Source organism: Nannobrachium achirus (assembly GCF_963921795.1).
Source record: "Nannobrachium achirus genome assembly, chromosome: 4".
In the NCBI taxonomy this organism is placed as follows: domain Eukaryota; kingdom Metazoa; phylum Chordata; class Actinopteri; order Myctophiformes; family Myctophidae; genus Nannobrachium; species Nannobrachium achirus.
Genome location: NC_137813.1, coordinates 34,424,439 through 34,442,314, shown reverse-complemented (window position 1 = coordinate 34,442,314; position 17,876 = coordinate 34,424,439). Strand labels below are relative to the sequence as shown.

The following is a 17,876-nucleotide window of genomic DNA, read 5'->3' as shown; positions in this document are numbered from 1 at the left end:
ACCTGATGGGATTGTGCATCTGCTATTTTGTGAAAGCCGACACCGTCGTACGACGGAGCACAACTTGGATATAACCCAGACGCGATTACGGCTTGCAGATAGGTCCAAATTGTACGGAAGAATCGAGATTTGATAGCGGTTTTTTGATAGTGTACATTATAGTTAAAGGCATCTTTATATGGATATGTTCAACATTAATATTGTAAACAATATATATTATACTGAGCGAACTATGTCCAAATAATATAAAGGCAAACAAATTGTTATCCATCGTATCTGTTTTTGATTATTAGTCCTAGTCCTCGGGTGCAAAACAGATCTGCGTCACTGGTTTCCCACGAGCCTTTGCGCTGAAACGCAATAAAGATTTACTATATTTGGACTCATTTCACATTGAAAACGTGTTTACAACACTTTATCCTGTCATTTAACAGCAATTTAATGACAATATTCATTTAAATTTATGCAAAAACATAAATAATGTCTGTGTAGTTCACACCGTGACAAAGAACGTCAGACTATAGTGACTAGCTCTATTTTCGCAGGTTATTCAGGTATGCCTTAAACTGATGAGTAAGGAAAATAACGACGCGGGGTGACGCCCGTGTCCTCGTTCAAAATTCGAGATTAATTTTTGAGTGGGTACAGGTCCGTCTGTTGAGGTGACTCACTTACTTCGTGAGATGCCTTGCGGAACTAGGATCTGCCCCGACCTAATCTGTTCAAGTTAATACTATATAGTAAGAAGAACCTGATCTTTTATAAAGGCATTTATCAGAGTATACTGTATTACCCACAATGTAAGTTCATTCCTACATACCGATAGCCTATAAAGCTCAGTGCGTCGAGACGAGACACAATGTAAACTTGTAGATCTGCTATTTTCAAAAGATTTGTATACATTTGAAAACTTGTGAAATGGGACATTCTGCATACTACCTTTGGTACTTTAGAAGATGGATAGCAGCCCCTAGCCTTTAGACCTTACATGCAGGCTTGGGAATAGGCTCTTTGCTTTGATTGATTGAAGAATTTATTAGAAGTTTGCAATAGAAAAAAGTACAGTTTCATGACAGTACAAATCACTGGTACAAGGTCAACTAAAAGGAGATCCTAGAAAGCCGAGGCTTATTTCCACAGGAACCACACTTTAAGTATCTCATATAACATTGAAAGACAGACGGATAGAACATAGTACTTAGTACATAGTGCTTAACTGTAGCCTAGGCTATTCATATTCATTTATATTCTAAACCCTGTGTCGGTGCAGTCTACACCGTGATGAGGAACATCAGACCATAGTGACTAGCTCTGTGTTCGCAGGATCCTCAGGTATGCCTTAAACTGATGAGTAAGGAAAATAACGACGCGGGGTGACGCCCGTGTCCTCGTTCAAAATTCGAGATTAATTTTTGAGTGGGTACAGGTCCGTCTGTTGAGGTGACTCACTTACTTCGTGAGATGCTTTGCAGAACTAGGATCTGCCCCGACTTTACTGTACAAAAATACTTACTAAACTGAGAAGGCCTATCTAAGCAAATCTTAAATCAAGCACATACTTTGCTGGATGCATCGGTATTGTACAGTAAGTGCATCACATGCATAGACTGATCACATGTCACAATAAGCATTTGTGTAAACGCATGCCATTACCATGTTAGTAAAACTGCAAGGTCCATCATGCATTTCTCCACCCAATTTACTGCACATGCAGCTATGTTAAGCACGCTGTGTTAAGCACACCTCGCACCATAAAGTGATCTATTTTACTTTCAAAATAAAAAGCATTTTATTACTTATTGTTTTTACTTGTCTTACTTTGATATCCACCTACCGGAAGTTGTTGTATTTCATTACAACCGACTTGACGGAGGTACCTGCAGCAGCTCATCACATCTGCTGCCTGCCTGCAGATTCTTTATCATTGAACCGTTATAAACAGCCATGGCTGCTGCACTGTCCCGTGCTCTAAAATTACCTGGTAAGATGCGCTACAATTTGCTACAATTGTTTCTTTGTTTTAATAACTAAGATAGATTATACCTGCATGTGTTGTGGGTTTTAACAGAATCGCTATTAAGTCGCTATCGGCCGTGGTGGCTGGTTTGATGCGGTCATTGAGCTAGGTTGGCTATTCGTTTTCAGTTTGTTTTGCCAAATACAGTATGACCTGCGACACGATACGTTATATGTATTGCGACACAATGTATTTGGGATAATTTGTAGAAGGTGTTGACGTTTAAAGAGTGTTTTTGTGCGTAATTGTTTTTGCGCTTCAGACAGTGGATCTAAGCTCAGTTTGCATGCATTCGCTGTTTTATTGTGTGTGTGTGTGTGTGTGTGTGTGTGTGTGTGTGTGTGTGTGTGTGTGTGTGTGTGTGTGTGCGCGCGCGCGTGTGTGTACTGTGTACACATACACGGATTTGTCATTTGCATAGTGCCATTACTGAAAATAGATATACCCTACTGTAGTCTGTAGATTGTGTATGAAATGAAAGCCAGAGGCTAATCGCCTTTGTGTGTGTGTGTGTGTGTGTGTGTGTGTGTTGGGTGGATTAATAATTTCCCCATCACTGCTGTCTGCAGAGTGACCAAGTTACTTCTGCATTTGTTGTTTGTCATTTCAAATGATCCTTCACCCCAAAAAAACAAACAAAAACAAATAATACATATCTTATTTCATCACAGATATTGTACACATATCATTTAGTCCATTTCATACTTCAGCATGGTCAATACTGTTGATTAACTTACACTATTCATATAATTATAAGTTTATAGGCCTATAGATCATGTCCAGCATTAGACCTGTGCATCACTGTGGCCTTGGAACACCCCTGTGATTTTGTAACACCCCTGTGATTTTGTAATGGCCCTGTACTTTTCCCCATGTGTGTCTCTATATCACAGCATGCAATCTGTGTGTCTTGTTTGTACATTTCTCTTAACTTACCTTTCTGCATTAAACAACCCACAATTAATATTTAGGAATCCAGCATTTAAGCGGTGAAAAGATGATTATCCTCAACTTGATCTATGTCTCGACAATAGATTATTGTCAGTAATGGAAAGTGGGCCCATTAGCAGTGTGGTATAGCTATAGAAAATGATTTTAGTTAAGCAAAGTTGGAGGCATCCCCCTTCTAAATCATTATAACAGTATTACAAAATTCATGAAATAAATGGCTTTTAAGGTAGGAAACTAAAAGTAGTAGTTTAATAGTAATACAGTAAAGAGAACACAATCATCAGAAATATATAGTTTTGACAACCCTATTGCTCATGGACAACTGAAATCACTGTATCCAAATGTTACTTACTCGCCATCTCTGGGTCTCTACAGGTAAAAAAGGATCAGAGCTGGGTGAGTATGATCCTCTTACTCAGGCTGACAGTGAAGATGACAGTGAGGAAGATGACCTGGTGCTCAACTACCCTCGCAATGGTCTTGGTAGGGGAAACTGCCTCGGCACCGGTTCTTCAGACCTGCGAGGTAGCAGGTCCGGGAGACTCGTGGGGGGAGAAGATGAGGCGGAGGAAGAAGAGGATGAATGGAGAGAGCATCTGCCCAGCAAATCCAGGCAAGACAGAGATGATATGAAAGGCACACAGTACTGGAGTCAGAGGGACACCGGAAGGGACAGAGGAGGAGAGGATGGACGGGGTCCCAGTGCAACGGGGGCCACTGGGGTGGGCACCGTCGGAGCTGATTCAGATGGCAAGAGGGCAAGGGCAAGGGGTGCCATCAGAGCCGCGTTCTTCCTGGTGCCTCTGGTCTGTGCCATGCTGCTGGTGCTGCTGTGTGCTTTTTTGATTCCTTGCCAAAAGGGGGAGCTGGATAAACGGCCGCAGTGGGAGAAAGAATTGGGAGATGCAGGAGGTGAGAGACTGTTCCAATCTGTAAGGCAGTCTTTAAGTCAAGCATTCCTATGGTACAGTAGGCCCTTGGCTCCACTTGGGAAAAAAATAAAATGAAACCTAATAGAAAAGAGCAATGGCAGATGTTTGGGTGGCACTGTGTGCAAACCAGTTTACACAACAGTTCATTCATTGTTGTTGTGTGCAGAAGAACTGAAAGGGGCGTTGCTGATGGTGCTGACTTAAATAGACTTAAAGTTGAGTCTCTGTGGCTAGACACTCTTAAGATAGCTATGATTACATATAATTACACATACAATTACTACAGAAGAAGCCCTAGCCCTATTCTACAATCTCTAGGCCCATTTCCTGGTTTTACTGTACATTTTCACTCTCCACTTAGGTGTCACTCCACCAGCATTGGCTTTGTGGGATGTTGATGGAGATTCAGTGGAAGATGTGCTGCTGGGTGTTACAGAACGAACCAATGACACCCAGCCCTCCATGGGAAACAACAAAGGTAATTCAATTCCTTGAGATAGCAGTATGGTTCATTTAATTCCTATTAGTCATTAATTCACATTTATTCAGCCTTTGACACGCTTTTTTCAGATTTCAGGTTCACCCAAAAAAGAATCTTATTTCCTTTCAATTACTCACGTAATTAAACATAGAATGCATGGATATTCTTTTGCTTTTGTCGCATTCATAAGCCAATAATCTGATAATAATAATAAAGACCCTCATGTATCTAGTAGGAGACCCAAAGGAGACTCTTTGGTGTCCTTTGTGTCTTTGGTCTTTGCTGAAGCTTTAGGCTCCTTTTGAAAATTCTCTCTTTCTCTTTCCTTTTGGCAGTTTACAGTGCAGTGGCATTGTCTGCTGTCAGTGGCCAGGTGCTGTGGAGGGTAGTCATGCGGGAGACTGTCAGTTACATCCAGTGTGGTCTACAATATGAGGGTCACCCTGTCCCACTGCCGGCTGGTGGAGCTGCCCTCAGAGCATACCCAGAGACAGCTCCTCTGCTTACAGGCCAGAGGGAGAGGGCTAGTGGGCCTGTGTGTCTCCTCATAGGAAAATCAGTCATAACTGCTGTCAACGGAACCACAGGTTAGGAGGCTCTCCATTCTAGGCACAAAATACACTAATGTTGCAATAGTGTTCACATATCGTTGGTGTCAGGCATAAATCTTGTATTTCCAATGCCCTACTTTGTTGTACAACAGTGTTGCAAAAGAAGTGAAAATAGCCAATCTTCAAGGTCACAACATTGGTTATTGCTCACGTTAAAAGCTTTTGAAAGTATACATGAAAGTGCTTTTGTCTGTATGTGGGTCTTTATAAATATTTAACCAATGAAAAGTATTAACAAGAGCTTGCAACTAAATATAACTACATTGTGTTCTTTGAACGGGCTCTTTTTCATTTCTTAAATAGTTAATTAGGTTATTAGGTGGCTAGCTTACATGCTGTTATATCATTGCTAGTGAAGATGCAAATGAGGCACATTAATGTTGCAACAGTGTAGACCTGTTCCACATTTAGTCAAGCACCTTCTACACTCAATAATTGTATTATCCACAGGAAATGTGCATTTGCAAAAATACACTGAAACCTTGAAAAGCAGTTCTCACAGGCCATATCTTCCACAAGCAAGGGAGTACATTATTTTAAACAAGATTCAAGATAACTTTGTCACAGAAACCCTCCTTTGAACATGCATTTAAATGCACGTTTAAAACACATTTTAAAACCATACAATTTTAACGTTGTTGAACAGGTCAGAATACAGTGCCTATTTGAATGCCTATTGTAATTTGAGTGATGATAGCAGAGGAAATAAAGGATTTCCTTAGATGATTTATGGGCCAGTGGGACTTAGTAGTGTCGATCTGATGGCAGTAACTGGAAGAACTCGTGGAGGGGATGAGAGGGGTGAGAGTGGCTTTTCTGATTAGGGTGTACAGTTGAGATGAGATGGGGGAGTTTGGGGTGAACCAATTATTTTCGCTTGTCTGATTAGTTAGTTATGTTTGGTGGTGGTGGTGGTGGTGGAATTGTGCCAGGATGGAATGTAGAAGGTAATTTCAACATTCAATTTGTGTCCAGTAAACCAGGCTTGAAATATATTTGCTGTCAGGCAGGTTACCATGCTGATACAATTATTTTGGGAGCATTAAGACAGTGTGCATACCTACAGTATTCTTCTCTCCAGTCTTAAATCTTTTGGTCCAGCCCCCGTCGCAGTTTTGTGGATGTGCGTGCATCCACCGACCGCTATACGGTAGGTTACCACCCCAAACACAGAAAGAGGCCAAAATATTGAATAACTGATGCCTTTGTTTTGTCTCTCCCAGGGAAGACGTTGTGGCCAGTTCACATAGAGAACATTGAGTCCCAGGCCGTATTACTTCCAGACCTTCAAGGAGACACAGTCCCAGACCTGCTGATTGCTACACTACCAGCAGATGGGGTATTGTTGCCTAATCTCTTGTCGACTTATCTCCTCTCTGGAGATGACCTTCTGAAATTAATCTGGGAAATTAGTCTGGAGAAAATAACTCACAGATTTAGACTTTTCGGTCCTTCTATTCATTTGTTTGATCAATAATAGTAACTTGCTTGATTCAAACAGCCTTATTGTCAGGGTCTCAGATTCAGTCTTAATATCTCTCTCTCTCTCTCTCTCTCTCTCTCTCTCTCTCTCTCTCTCTCTCTCTTTCTTTCTCTCTTGCTCTCTCTCTCATAAATTTCTAGACGTCTGACCTTGCACTGATCTTGCTCTCTGGGCTGACAGGGGCAAAGCTTGGACGTCCAGTGCCCTTCAACCTCACTACACAGGGGAGGCTGATTGGTCCTCTGCTTCATGAAACACAGCCAGGGGCATACTACATCCTGTTAGGACTAGGTACTCTAAAAGCATCAATCTATGATGAATCCATAGTCAGTTTTCATAATGAAAAGCAAACACATCTGAATTATTGGTTCTACACTATGTTCTCAATGTAAATGTTATATTGCTATAGATTCAACTGAAACTCTAGATTGAATGAAATGAAACATATCACATAAATATCTATGGATGAAAGCTATGTTTATTTGAATAGGAAACAATTGCTTATTTTTTACTTTGCACTCTGACAACTGCTCCCCCTAATCTTAGAATAACATTTGTTTAATTCCCTTCTCAGGCACTGTAGAGGCTGTCTCCCTGTGTGATATCTACATGCGTGCCACTGGCAAAATGCCCCTCATGCAGGCACTCAGACATAAGGACGCTACCTGGGAGAAACTCAAGAAAACCAACTCTTCCTCCCTCATACACATCTACAGGTAGTCTTAAGCGGCTGGTAACCTTATTTGGTTACACATCACAATACCCTCTCTGTCTGTTAAATGGTGAAACCTTTAATCTGCTCGATCTGTGTAATGGAGAAATGCATGCCGAATGTAATAGTAGAAGTGAACCTTTTAAATATGCATGGTGGAGGCTTTTTTTCTTCTCTTCCACTGAGGTAAAATAAAATGTATTCAACTTGTTGAACATGGTTAAATGTGGATATTTAAGTATTTAAGTAATGTTTTAAATTTGTCTTCAATGGTTAATCATTTTGACAATTAAACTAATTTATGGATGTTTTAAAACACAGACTGTGGAAACACAGTTTGGGTTGTGTGAGTGTTACATGTCTCTGGCATCCACACTTAATGAGGTGTCAGTCACAGCTGCTTTTGTTTGCACTATTAGCCAGTTAAAGTCTAGATTTATTCAGCTCCACCTTTTATTGTCTCTCTAGTGAAAAAGATGCTGTGGACTTCCTACTCCCTCTTGTGTCTGGTTCCTGCAACAACCACAACAGTCTGGACACTGTTGCCAAACTCAACTCCACCAGGAGTGACTGGGCACTGGTCTATGGTTCCAATAAACTGTCGGTTTTGAGAGAGAGGGACGCACATAAACAGTGGACCAATATCTTAGCTCCCATTCACAGGTACAGTATGGTGATAGTCACTAGTTTCCTCTTCTAGTACTACTATTCTGCTGGTTAATACTGACTGCGTAGTACAGTGTCAGTGGCTGTACCTCTAGGTCTAGCCAGGCTCCATTAATGTTTCTATATTTGCTTAACCTCTGAGATAATATTTTGATTGGTTCTCATATTTTCCCCTCCCCTGCCAATACCGGTAATTGAGCTCCATTACCGTTAACAGAAAAACACATAGAAGTTGGCTAGACTTAATTAATACTTTGTCACAAGTCTGTGGTTGTAACAGCATTATTTTCAAAGTGTTGATGTGATTGCTATCGACACCTTTTTTAGACGGTGGGCACTCAAATTAAAGTGAAGACAAAGGGGCACATGTTGTTTATTAGGTTGACTGGTAGAGAGTTAAATTACTTTTAATAAATGAGAAAATGAAGACCTCAGACTTGAAGTATGCCTTGTCATCTTGTTCCATCATAGTCAGCCTACCCCAGGCCACTTCAATGATGACAGGATACCAGATCTCATTGTTCAGCATTCTGAAAATGGAACCCGAAAGGTAAAACATTTTATTCATGCATATACATTTACACCGTTATTGCACACCCTCCAGTATACATTTCTAACGTATTTCTATATAATTTGTATAAGATTCTTTGGCACTGTTTTTGAGCGGTGCTAACCGCTCCTACATCTGGCTTTCCTGTCCTGTGTCTGTCCGGACTGTCATTGGTATCTGTATGTACAGTATGTGCCGCCCCATCCCACATTGGCCAAGCGTTGCAGGACACTTAATGAAATTAACTCATAAATAGCACCGCTCACTTCACACTGGGTGTAATTCTTTCTTATATTAAAATTGGGGGAGAAAAAATGGAGGGAGGACTGGCAGGCGGGTGGGCATCACTATTATGATCCATAACCTATAAGGAGTTGCCAATGCAGCTACACCCCAAATATGGAGTGCGTCAGCCGCAAATAAATCAGTCAGCTCCATATATGGGCACAAAATGGTGCATGCATTGCCCATATATGGCCATATACTAGGGGTATAAAGATACATTTAATAGCAATACACATGACGATACGATACATGGACGATATTGGTTCATTCATGGCGATATGATACGATTCGATTCAATTATTTAAAATCGATATAGTAACTATTTAGCAAAGAAATGTAATCTGTGTGAAACGTGTCAATAGTGTATGTTTTTTAAAGGAAACATTTATTATTATGGATATAAATAACTAAACACTGTAATTCTTTAGCAAATACATGGACATTATACAACACATACAGACAAACCCACACCTTGACATGAATACAGAAATTACACACATTTATCGATAGACCAAGAGTAGCTTTATGGAATGGAAAAGTAATTAGACCCCTCTTTAAAAAATGTCTTCTTAAAATTGCTAAATACAAGGCACAAGTACTTATACAATCGATTATTTGCATTGCAAAACGATTCGATACCGATTATTTGTTGTTGTAAATTAAAATAGATTTTCGATTCGGTTACCCTATTGTTACACCCCTACCATATACCGATGACATCGGCAATCTCCATATATGGGCATAAAAGGGACAAGGACTGACAGATACAGACATATCCATATATGGGCATATTGGTTCATCAGCTGTGCGATGTAGGTGTGAGGGCTGCCTGCACAGCTTATGTGGGAGAATTAAATAAATGTAAAGAATGACAGCTCTGTTACCTGTTTGTCTCTCCTTTCTCCAGGTGCAGGTGATTGATGGGGCTAGTGGAAATGTCCTCTGGGCAGCAGAGTTTGTGTGTCCTCATCTTGTATTGGAGGCTTCCTCAATCGCCACCACTAGTGGCCTATCAGTTTTCCTATTCTGGGCCGGTGAGCCCATCAGAGCACAGAAGAATATGACTAAGACAACTGTAGGTATTCTTTGATGAAAAATCCTTATAATTCATGTCCATGGAAGTGTAGACATTGATACAAAATGTATGTCTAAATAAACCCATTAAACTCTATGTTGACAACAGTTGGCACCAGGTGTGGCTGCTGAAGAGTCCCACATCAGAAACCTGTTCCTGCTGCATCCATTGTATCCGACAATCCTTCTGCAACTCAACAGCACCTTAGACACTGCTGTCACTGCTGCAGGTAAAAGTCACCATAGTGTGATGACTAGCGACAGTAATGTATAGAACAGGGGTTCCCAAACCTTTTTGTCTCAGGGCACCCCATAAATATTCTTTTTTTAATCCGAGGCACCCCTACATTATAATTTTCACTCCCAGCACCTTTATCATCTATAAAATGTACAAAACTAGTGAAAACAGCCGATCTACAAGCACACAACGCCTCAAGTCTTGTATGATGAAACAGGGCTTTGCCTTACCAAAAGACGTACACATTTGAAACTTGGAGATACGAGGTTTCTGCCCGACAGTGACGATATTTTAGTGATTATGTTGCGAGGAAAGCGTTGAGATAATAGCCATTTTGGTTAAAACTGACTGAAAATAACTTTGTACTTCAAGTCTAAAATGATACTAAATATTTTTTCAAGTGTCCAAATAAATTCCAAATATTATCAAGTTATCTCGCGGCACCCCTGGACTGCCGTCGTGGCACCCTGAACCCCTGATATAGAATACTGTGATGCCAGAAGTCACCATTTACTCTGCTGTTCTATCTCTCATCTGGTCATATATTATGTCCTCCCGCACAGTGAGCTACCAGGAGCAGCAGAAGGATGCCTCCTACATCTCTGTGCTATCGAGGTCAACAGTTGACTCTGAACCATCCGCTCAGATAATCAAGAGCATGAGCCTGAGGGCTGCCATTGCAAAAGGACAAGTGGTGAGACTGGGTGACAGCAGCAAGGCCAGTGGAGCCATCAAACCTGGGCTGTTTGAAGTGAACAAGTTCTTCAGGCAGCTCTCCTTCAAACAGCAGGTGATTTCTCATCAGCATGGAATATATTCATGGTTTTTGCCGTTATATTTTTGCTGTAAATCTATGGTTTAGTGATGAATCATCACCTTTCACAATTTTGTGGGAGCCGTTTTTATCCCAAGGAATGTTTTTCGTGCAAAACACATGCTTGCAATTGATTCAGAATCATGAAAAAACCCTATTTTGACCCCTCACGTGCTACTTAAAGCAGATTTATTTTTTGTATTTTTTTCTGTAGCCTTTAGTAAAGTTAATGGGACCCAAACATTCAGCAGCTTTATGTTCCACCACTGGGATTTCTTAGGACTTTTGATATGTTGTTACTAACTTATTTATGAAAAAAAAAAAGAAAACGTGTTTCTGTTGCAATTTGTTTGAAGTTAATTCCTATAATACCTGCACTAAAACTGGACGATGGGCAATTCTGCAAATAGACCCCATCAATATAATAAGTAGTAAAATGAGGATTTTAAATAAAATCCATCTAAATCCACCTTAGTTTGCTGGATTTACCTTCTGCCCATATAGTTATTATAAGTGCTGTAATCTGTTTATTACCTGGCTACTACATTTGATTTTGTATTTATTTTTTACTTTGTTTAGTGAGGAGCAACCAACTCTACCCTATCCTGTATAACAACACCCAATCCTAGAGGTGTGGTGAATGGTACTCATCACAAGGAACCCACGCGAGGACACTGGAAACTAATGACAAGCTGTTTACATATTTTCACAAAGTATGAATTTCTGGTCATCTATATAACTTGATTATTTTATGTGAATTCTTTGTTGCTGGAGTATTTGGTTCTACTTTTTAAAGATATGATACATATATACACATACATGCAGTGAATGTGTTTAAGTTATTTAGTTATGGAATAAGAGTTTTTAAATATTTACTTGAATTTTTATACTTGTTTTGAGTTTGATTGTTACACACTAAGTTAAGGTACAATACATATAAGAAAGGGTATATTATTATAAAGGCAAACCATGAGGCCAACAAGAGAAAGTGTAGATATTGTGTTTCCATATCCCACAATATTTAAGAGTGAGAGAAATCTACAAGACCAGTTCACTACTATAGATGCAGGTCACTTGCACTTTTCAAACCACTAATAGTGCGTTTTTTTTATTATTATTTATATATATTTTTTTGCTCAATACCAGTTATGTATAGCAAATCTGTACATATTTTATGGCTGTACAATATTTATTGGTTTGCTTTAATGCTTGGAAATATTTTGTTGATAATATAAATCCCCAAAATGACTTTCTTCTATTGATTACTCATGCAATGGAGACTTGAGTTCAATAATATTTTTATTTTTTGTCGCATTCCTATTCCTAAGTATATTATAATATATATATATATATATATATATATATATATATATATATATATATATATATATATATATATATATATATATAATTGAACTCAAGTCTCCATGGGATGAGTAATCAATTGAAAAAAGTAATTTTGAGGGTGAACTACTCCTTTAACACTTGATTGCTGATGTGGTTGTGAAATTGAAATGTAAATTATTTGCGACTGCACTGTTAACTGTAAATATTTGTGGAAAATGAAAGAATGGAAATTGTTACCGCTTGTGACCTCTTCATTTCTTTCTTTTTTTAATATATATATATATTTTCATTTCTGTCTCTCTCTTAATTATATAATAGCCTACACCTGTGTGTCTGTGCACCTCTCTCTCTCTCTCTCACACACACACACACACACACACACACAATAATGCACTGTCAGTGTCTATTATAACAGTAAATCATAAATGTTGTGCAAGGTGTAAAGTAAACTATCGGTAGCACATTCTTTAGGGCGGGCTGGGCGGCACTCCTCACAAGAGAAGAGAAGTGATCCAAAGTAAATCTCAGTTTTCTGCATTGCTGCTGCTGCGTCAACCTGTAAAGATGGCGTCAGCCTACGGTCGTTTGGCCGGGCTGTCGGTGTTTCGACAGTTTTCCACTTCAAGCTGGTCGAGAACGGCGCTGACACCGTGGCGGACAGCCGTATATAAGGAATCTGGCGCCATTCGGCCAAAGCCCAAGAAGGTGAGTGCTAAATTGAATAGTAAACAAGTCTACGAGTAATGTGTGTTTGGGTAATCAGACTGGTTATGATCTGTCGTACGACCGTGTCGTGCACCGAAAATAGCCGATCTATAAGCTCACATTGAGTAGCATCCCTGACGCGTTGTGAGCTTGAAGATCGGATATCGACATGCAGCACCGGATCGTATGGCGAAATCTGTGTGGACACGGGGATTATGGATAAGGGGAGGAGTTATGACATGTATGGTTCAAGGTAGGCATTGTGATGTGATTGGAATCATCTCCTTCAATATCCAATCATTGGATATTAAAGGAGATGATAGACACACACACAGCATCTATTTACATAAATACTATTATTAATAATAATACCCTCTCTCATTACATCCTGTACACAACAGGTGTTGTTGGTAACTTGGTACCAAATAAAACCAAGATCATTTTGTATTCGGTTTAATTGTCTGTCTGATTATGTGTAAGGGGACCACAGTGGAAATACGTATAGGACTGATACTGTTGTTCTGATCCTTGATATACTAATTAAGGTTTAGTTCCATTTCTAGTGAACAAACATAATTAGTATCCCTGGTAAGGTATGGGATTATTACCCTACTATGCTGTTCAGTATAGCTGCTGTGAAAAAGGTCTGAATAATTTAAACAATATCCTATCAAATAAAAAAAGGGAAATTACCCCATTAAAAATTTAGTTTTATAATCTTACCACAGCCCCTTACATTTTCTCACATAACATAACTAAAGGTAGCCTTTTTTAGTTTAGATGAACTAAAAGTTGTTTCTGTGATGTGATGTTTGACTCTGGAGAGCAGACCGCCTTCGGCCTCCTACGGATCACTATGGTAGTGGTTCCGTTCCTGTACGTGGGGACCCAGATCAGCAAGAGCTTTGCTGCACTGCTGGAGGAGCATGACATATTCGTCCCCGAGGATGACGACGATGATGATTGAAGAGTCTGTGTGCTTTCTGGTAATCTTGCTATGACTGGCATGGATTGTGTCTAAAGTTTTAGTAGTGACTGAGAAAAACACACAGTTCTAATATATTTTTACTTATAGTCTATAGACAAGTTGTCTAGTTTTCTGTTTTCTATATTTCTGGAGATATTTTGTGTTACAGCTTGCTCCGTGATGACTGTACTTCACCACCCTGCAATATTTTCTTCCTCCCCAGATCATCTTGCTTTATGTAAAGCAAACCACCACCTCCACTCTGGGATAGAGCTGTGAGCTTCCGTATAGACAAAGCAAGGATAATGAGCCTTCCTGGAGTTCTCTCTGCTGCCTTTTCCTCTGTCTGCCTCGGATATAAAGCTGTTGTTGATCTCACTAGATAAGGGTGTCCCACTCTGGTGATCGCATTCTTTGTTTGCATGCACTGGTTAAGTCTTAATAAAAAGGGAAATTGTAAAATCCAGCACTTTGGTATCAAGTTGATAGGTTCATGACATCTTTTGTATTCAAGAATATGGTAGGACTCATGTGCAAAGGTTGTAATGGAACAGGATCACAGGTCTGTTGGTTGATGTACACGTTCCATGTTCTTTGTATACACAACTAACTTTCAATGACACATTGACATTTACCTACTTCACTACATGGCATTAAGATACATAAAGTATACTGACTGTGTCCATATATACACACACACGCTTACAAATTGCTTATACACCGTATGGTGAAACATATCTTAAGATCTAAGTAATTTAAAAATGTTAATTATCCACAACCAATGCATGGATTTCCCCAAGATACAAAGAGTATCTTTACAAATCTGTCAAGGTCCATGTGACTAAGATATCAACCCAAGACAACTATTTATTAATCACTACTTTGCATAAGATCATTAGAGGTGTAAGGAAAAGTAAAGACTTGGGACCCACAGACCATTTAGTTTGACTTAATTGGAATGTTCAGTCTGCTGTTCAGTGTATACCACATAACCACAACCTCCCGTACTTAAATCCAGCATATGCCTCTGGACCATGTCACTTCCCCTGTCAGCAAGTACACAAAACACCAGACCATTCTTTCTTCAAGGGATCTAGATTAGCCCTAATAATAAAATAAATACATTCAAAGAAAGATCATGAGGCACAGATTTAGACATTTGTGTGTAATGTGTATGTATTTACAGTTTTATAAAGAGGAACACAAGCAGGGAAGAGCCAGAGGTCGCAGAATATAATGTATCAAGAGTTCAAGGGTCGTGACCATGATAGAATTTGGATAGGAAGTCTGTAGGGCGAGGTGTCTCGGACTCGTGGAAATACCGCATAACGTGAGTCTTCTGCTTCCAAACGTTGATGGTCTCCTGGAGTTCCATCTTGCCCTGGTAGAATATAAGAACACACACAAAAAAAAAAAAAACAGAATCCTTAAAACACTTAACAGCAAATAACAGAACCATTACTACACTTAATAAATAACAGCACAGTATATACATTAATAACACCATGTAGTATTAGGCCAATTAATAAATATTCTATTCATTAGGCCCAGCAAACCAGTGAAGTCAAACTAGTCCAATTCTAACTAACCAGAAAATATGTTCAAGAAAGTCTTGCTAAAACATTTGTTGTAAAAGTGCATTAAGTGTATATATTAATGCGAGTATCATGATGAATGACAAAAGTAGCTTAGTCTTCACGTCTCACTGAACAGGATAGATGAGGCAAGAGCCAAGTTGAGAGGTTTACCTTGATGACGAGCAGGTCAATCACACGTGGGTCGGTGACGTGCTTGTTTTTGTCAAACATCTCTCTTACTTTGTCTCTTCCCTGACGTGCAGATATATCCAACTGGAACAATGCCACTATGGATGGACAGATGATGATGTATTATAATGTGCCTTATCCATAAACAAACTAGACTTCTTCACAATAACAAAATAATATGAATGCTTGAAATTTATATCTAGATGGCATCCACCATTTCAGCACAAATTCTGTACTGCTCAGACAGGGTTGTACCATACCACAGCAAATAAATCAAACAAAAGTGCACAACCAGTAGACCAACAACCAATAGATTCTGCGGTAACAACCATAATACAACAAAGGGAAATAGGCTGTTTGTGCAGACATGCATGGGCATATGCACAAACAAAAAAGTGGATTATTTATTTATATTAATAATGTATATATATTAAGCTTGCATATGGAAAGCATTGTGTGAATGTACAGTATGAACCCACACCAGGCAATAGAATTTAACATGTTAAGTGTCTGATTTGATTGTAAGACACCAAGACCAATACCTACGAAATTAGTTCACCTGACTGTTATCAAGCAACATATGGATGCTCTCTTGGAGATTATTGTGTCCATTACTTTGTTCATTATTTTCATTCTCGACCAAGTAACCTCAGTACCATCAGAACACTGTCTTTTTGCTGAATTAAAGTGTGTTCATTCCTATCCATGCATGCAGCTAATTGCTGTCAATTGTAAGAGTGAGTTTGTCCAGCCAGAAATGTTGCAGCTGACAATCCCCGAGGAGGACCCACTCATCTTGGCGTTAATAGTGATACACTTCAGTTTATTCCACGAATTCCATTATGTTCCGCATCTTTTACTAAATGCGTGGGATATTACCATGTTTAAAAAGAGCAATGTATATTGATTAGCCACTGCCAGTGAGGTACACTTTCGGCTAACAGACAGATACGACCTTGACGGCTAACGCGGCTCTTTATATGCATGTTAAACACGAATCTAGTTGCCAATATACCTGAATTTGGCACTTCACGGTACCAGGCCCGGTACAGTTCCCGAACTCTGCGTTTCGCTTCATCCAGGTCCCGGGAAAATATAGGTTTAACCACTTTAGCAGCACCCGCTGCTGTTCGGGTCGCTGCGGTGGACGCCATGACAGTTGCCGTTTACTCTTCTTCAGTGGAAGTGCAATATTTATTTATGACACTTCATTATTGTACAGAGATCGTGCTACTGCCACCTACAGACGAGGATGTTTTTGAATAAGAAATGCATTGTTGCGACCGTTAGGTCGCATTTACTACCAAAACCTCCACCGGCTGTGAGTCCGTCCGTCCGTCCGTCAGTCTGTCTGTCACACCTCACACGTCACACTTTTACCCTGCTCATATCTTTGCAACCGTTGACCCCATCCATGCCACATTTTGGAGCTCCAGGTCCCTGGGGGACCCCCAGGTGTAAAAAATGACCAAATGTGCAAAAATGACCAAATTACCACCCCAACGGGGCTGCTCACGGGGAATTCCCGGGGACCACCCACTCCTGCTGCTCCAGAACGGATGCAAAAGTGGTGACGCCCCCAGTGGAGGACCCCCTCCACTGCAGCTCACATAAAATGCCGTAACTCGGGCTAGGAGCGTCCGGGAGAGCCGAGGCCAGTACCTATTCGTCCGCCAAGGCAACACGGAGAACCCACCCCTCATTTCTCACATGGCCCTCTTCTAGCGCCACCATGAGGCCGATTCTTGCAAAACACATTTTTGGACACTGCTCCTCCAATTTTTCCAATACAGTCCGATTGCAGTACTCAGTAGGAGGCAGGCATTGGAGGAGGCGGGCATTGGAGGAGCTGGAGGCAGATTAGAAAGGTTCATAGTATCCAATAGAATCATGGAGCCTTGGAGGTGCTGAAAACAGCAGACCTACAAGCTCACAACGCAAGCAAGCGCAACGCTTTGTGGGCTTGTAGATCGGCTGTTTTCGCCACCCAACACAGCCACCGGTGCCCAGTCGTTTTTAGAATACTACAACGACATGGATTATTAATTCTTATTGAACACAGGAAAATAACAGGTTTCTTTAAGAATATTATTAAAAGAAACTATTTACTATATTAATAATATAGTAAATAGTTTATTTTAATATAGTAATAATAATAATACAGTAAATAGTTTCTATATTAATAATATAGTAAGTTTCTTTTAATAATAAATCAGCGGTGAGAGACACCCCGGTGGTCAGCAGCGAGGCCCCCGCCGCTATAGCCCCGGCGGAGCC

The 17,876-nt window shown here is 40.0% G+C and overlaps 2 protein-coding genes across 2 annotated transcripts; one reads left to right on the top strand and one right to left on the bottom strand.

The window, feature by feature from the left end:
• Positions 1-1,887: 1,887 nt before the first annotated feature.
• fam234b (family with sequence similarity 234 member B) lies at positions 1,888-12,117 on the top strand. Its single transcript, XM_080724277.1, has 13 exons — positions 1,888-1,981; positions 3,344-3,880; positions 4,262-4,378; positions 4,717-4,968; positions 6,216-6,331; positions 6,616-6,766; positions 7,050-7,191; positions 7,656-7,850; positions 8,325-8,403; positions 9,596-9,763; positions 9,872-9,992; positions 10,564-10,790; positions 11,394-12,117. Exons 1-13 carry the CDS (start codon positions 1,945-1,947, stop codon positions 11,394-11,396), a joined length of 2,145 nt encoding a protein of 714 aa, XP_080580403.1. The 5' UTR covers positions 1,888-1,944; the 3' UTR covers positions 11,397-12,117.
• Positions 12,118-14,996: 2,879 nt separating this feature from the next.
• ndufa6 (NADH:ubiquinone oxidoreductase subunit A6) lies at positions 14,997-16,758 on the bottom strand. Its single transcript, XM_080723977.1, has 3 exons — positions 16,615-16,758; positions 15,582-15,697; positions 14,997-15,214 (listed from the first exon to the last, which is right to left on the bottom strand). The coding sequence occupies exons 1-3, from the start codon at positions 16,751-16,753 to the stop codon at positions 15,083-15,085; spliced, it is 387 nt and encodes a 128-aa protein (XP_080580103.1). The 5' UTR covers positions 16,754-16,758; the 3' UTR covers positions 14,997-15,082.
• Between the last annotated feature and the right edge of the window lie 1,118 nt (positions 16,759-17,876).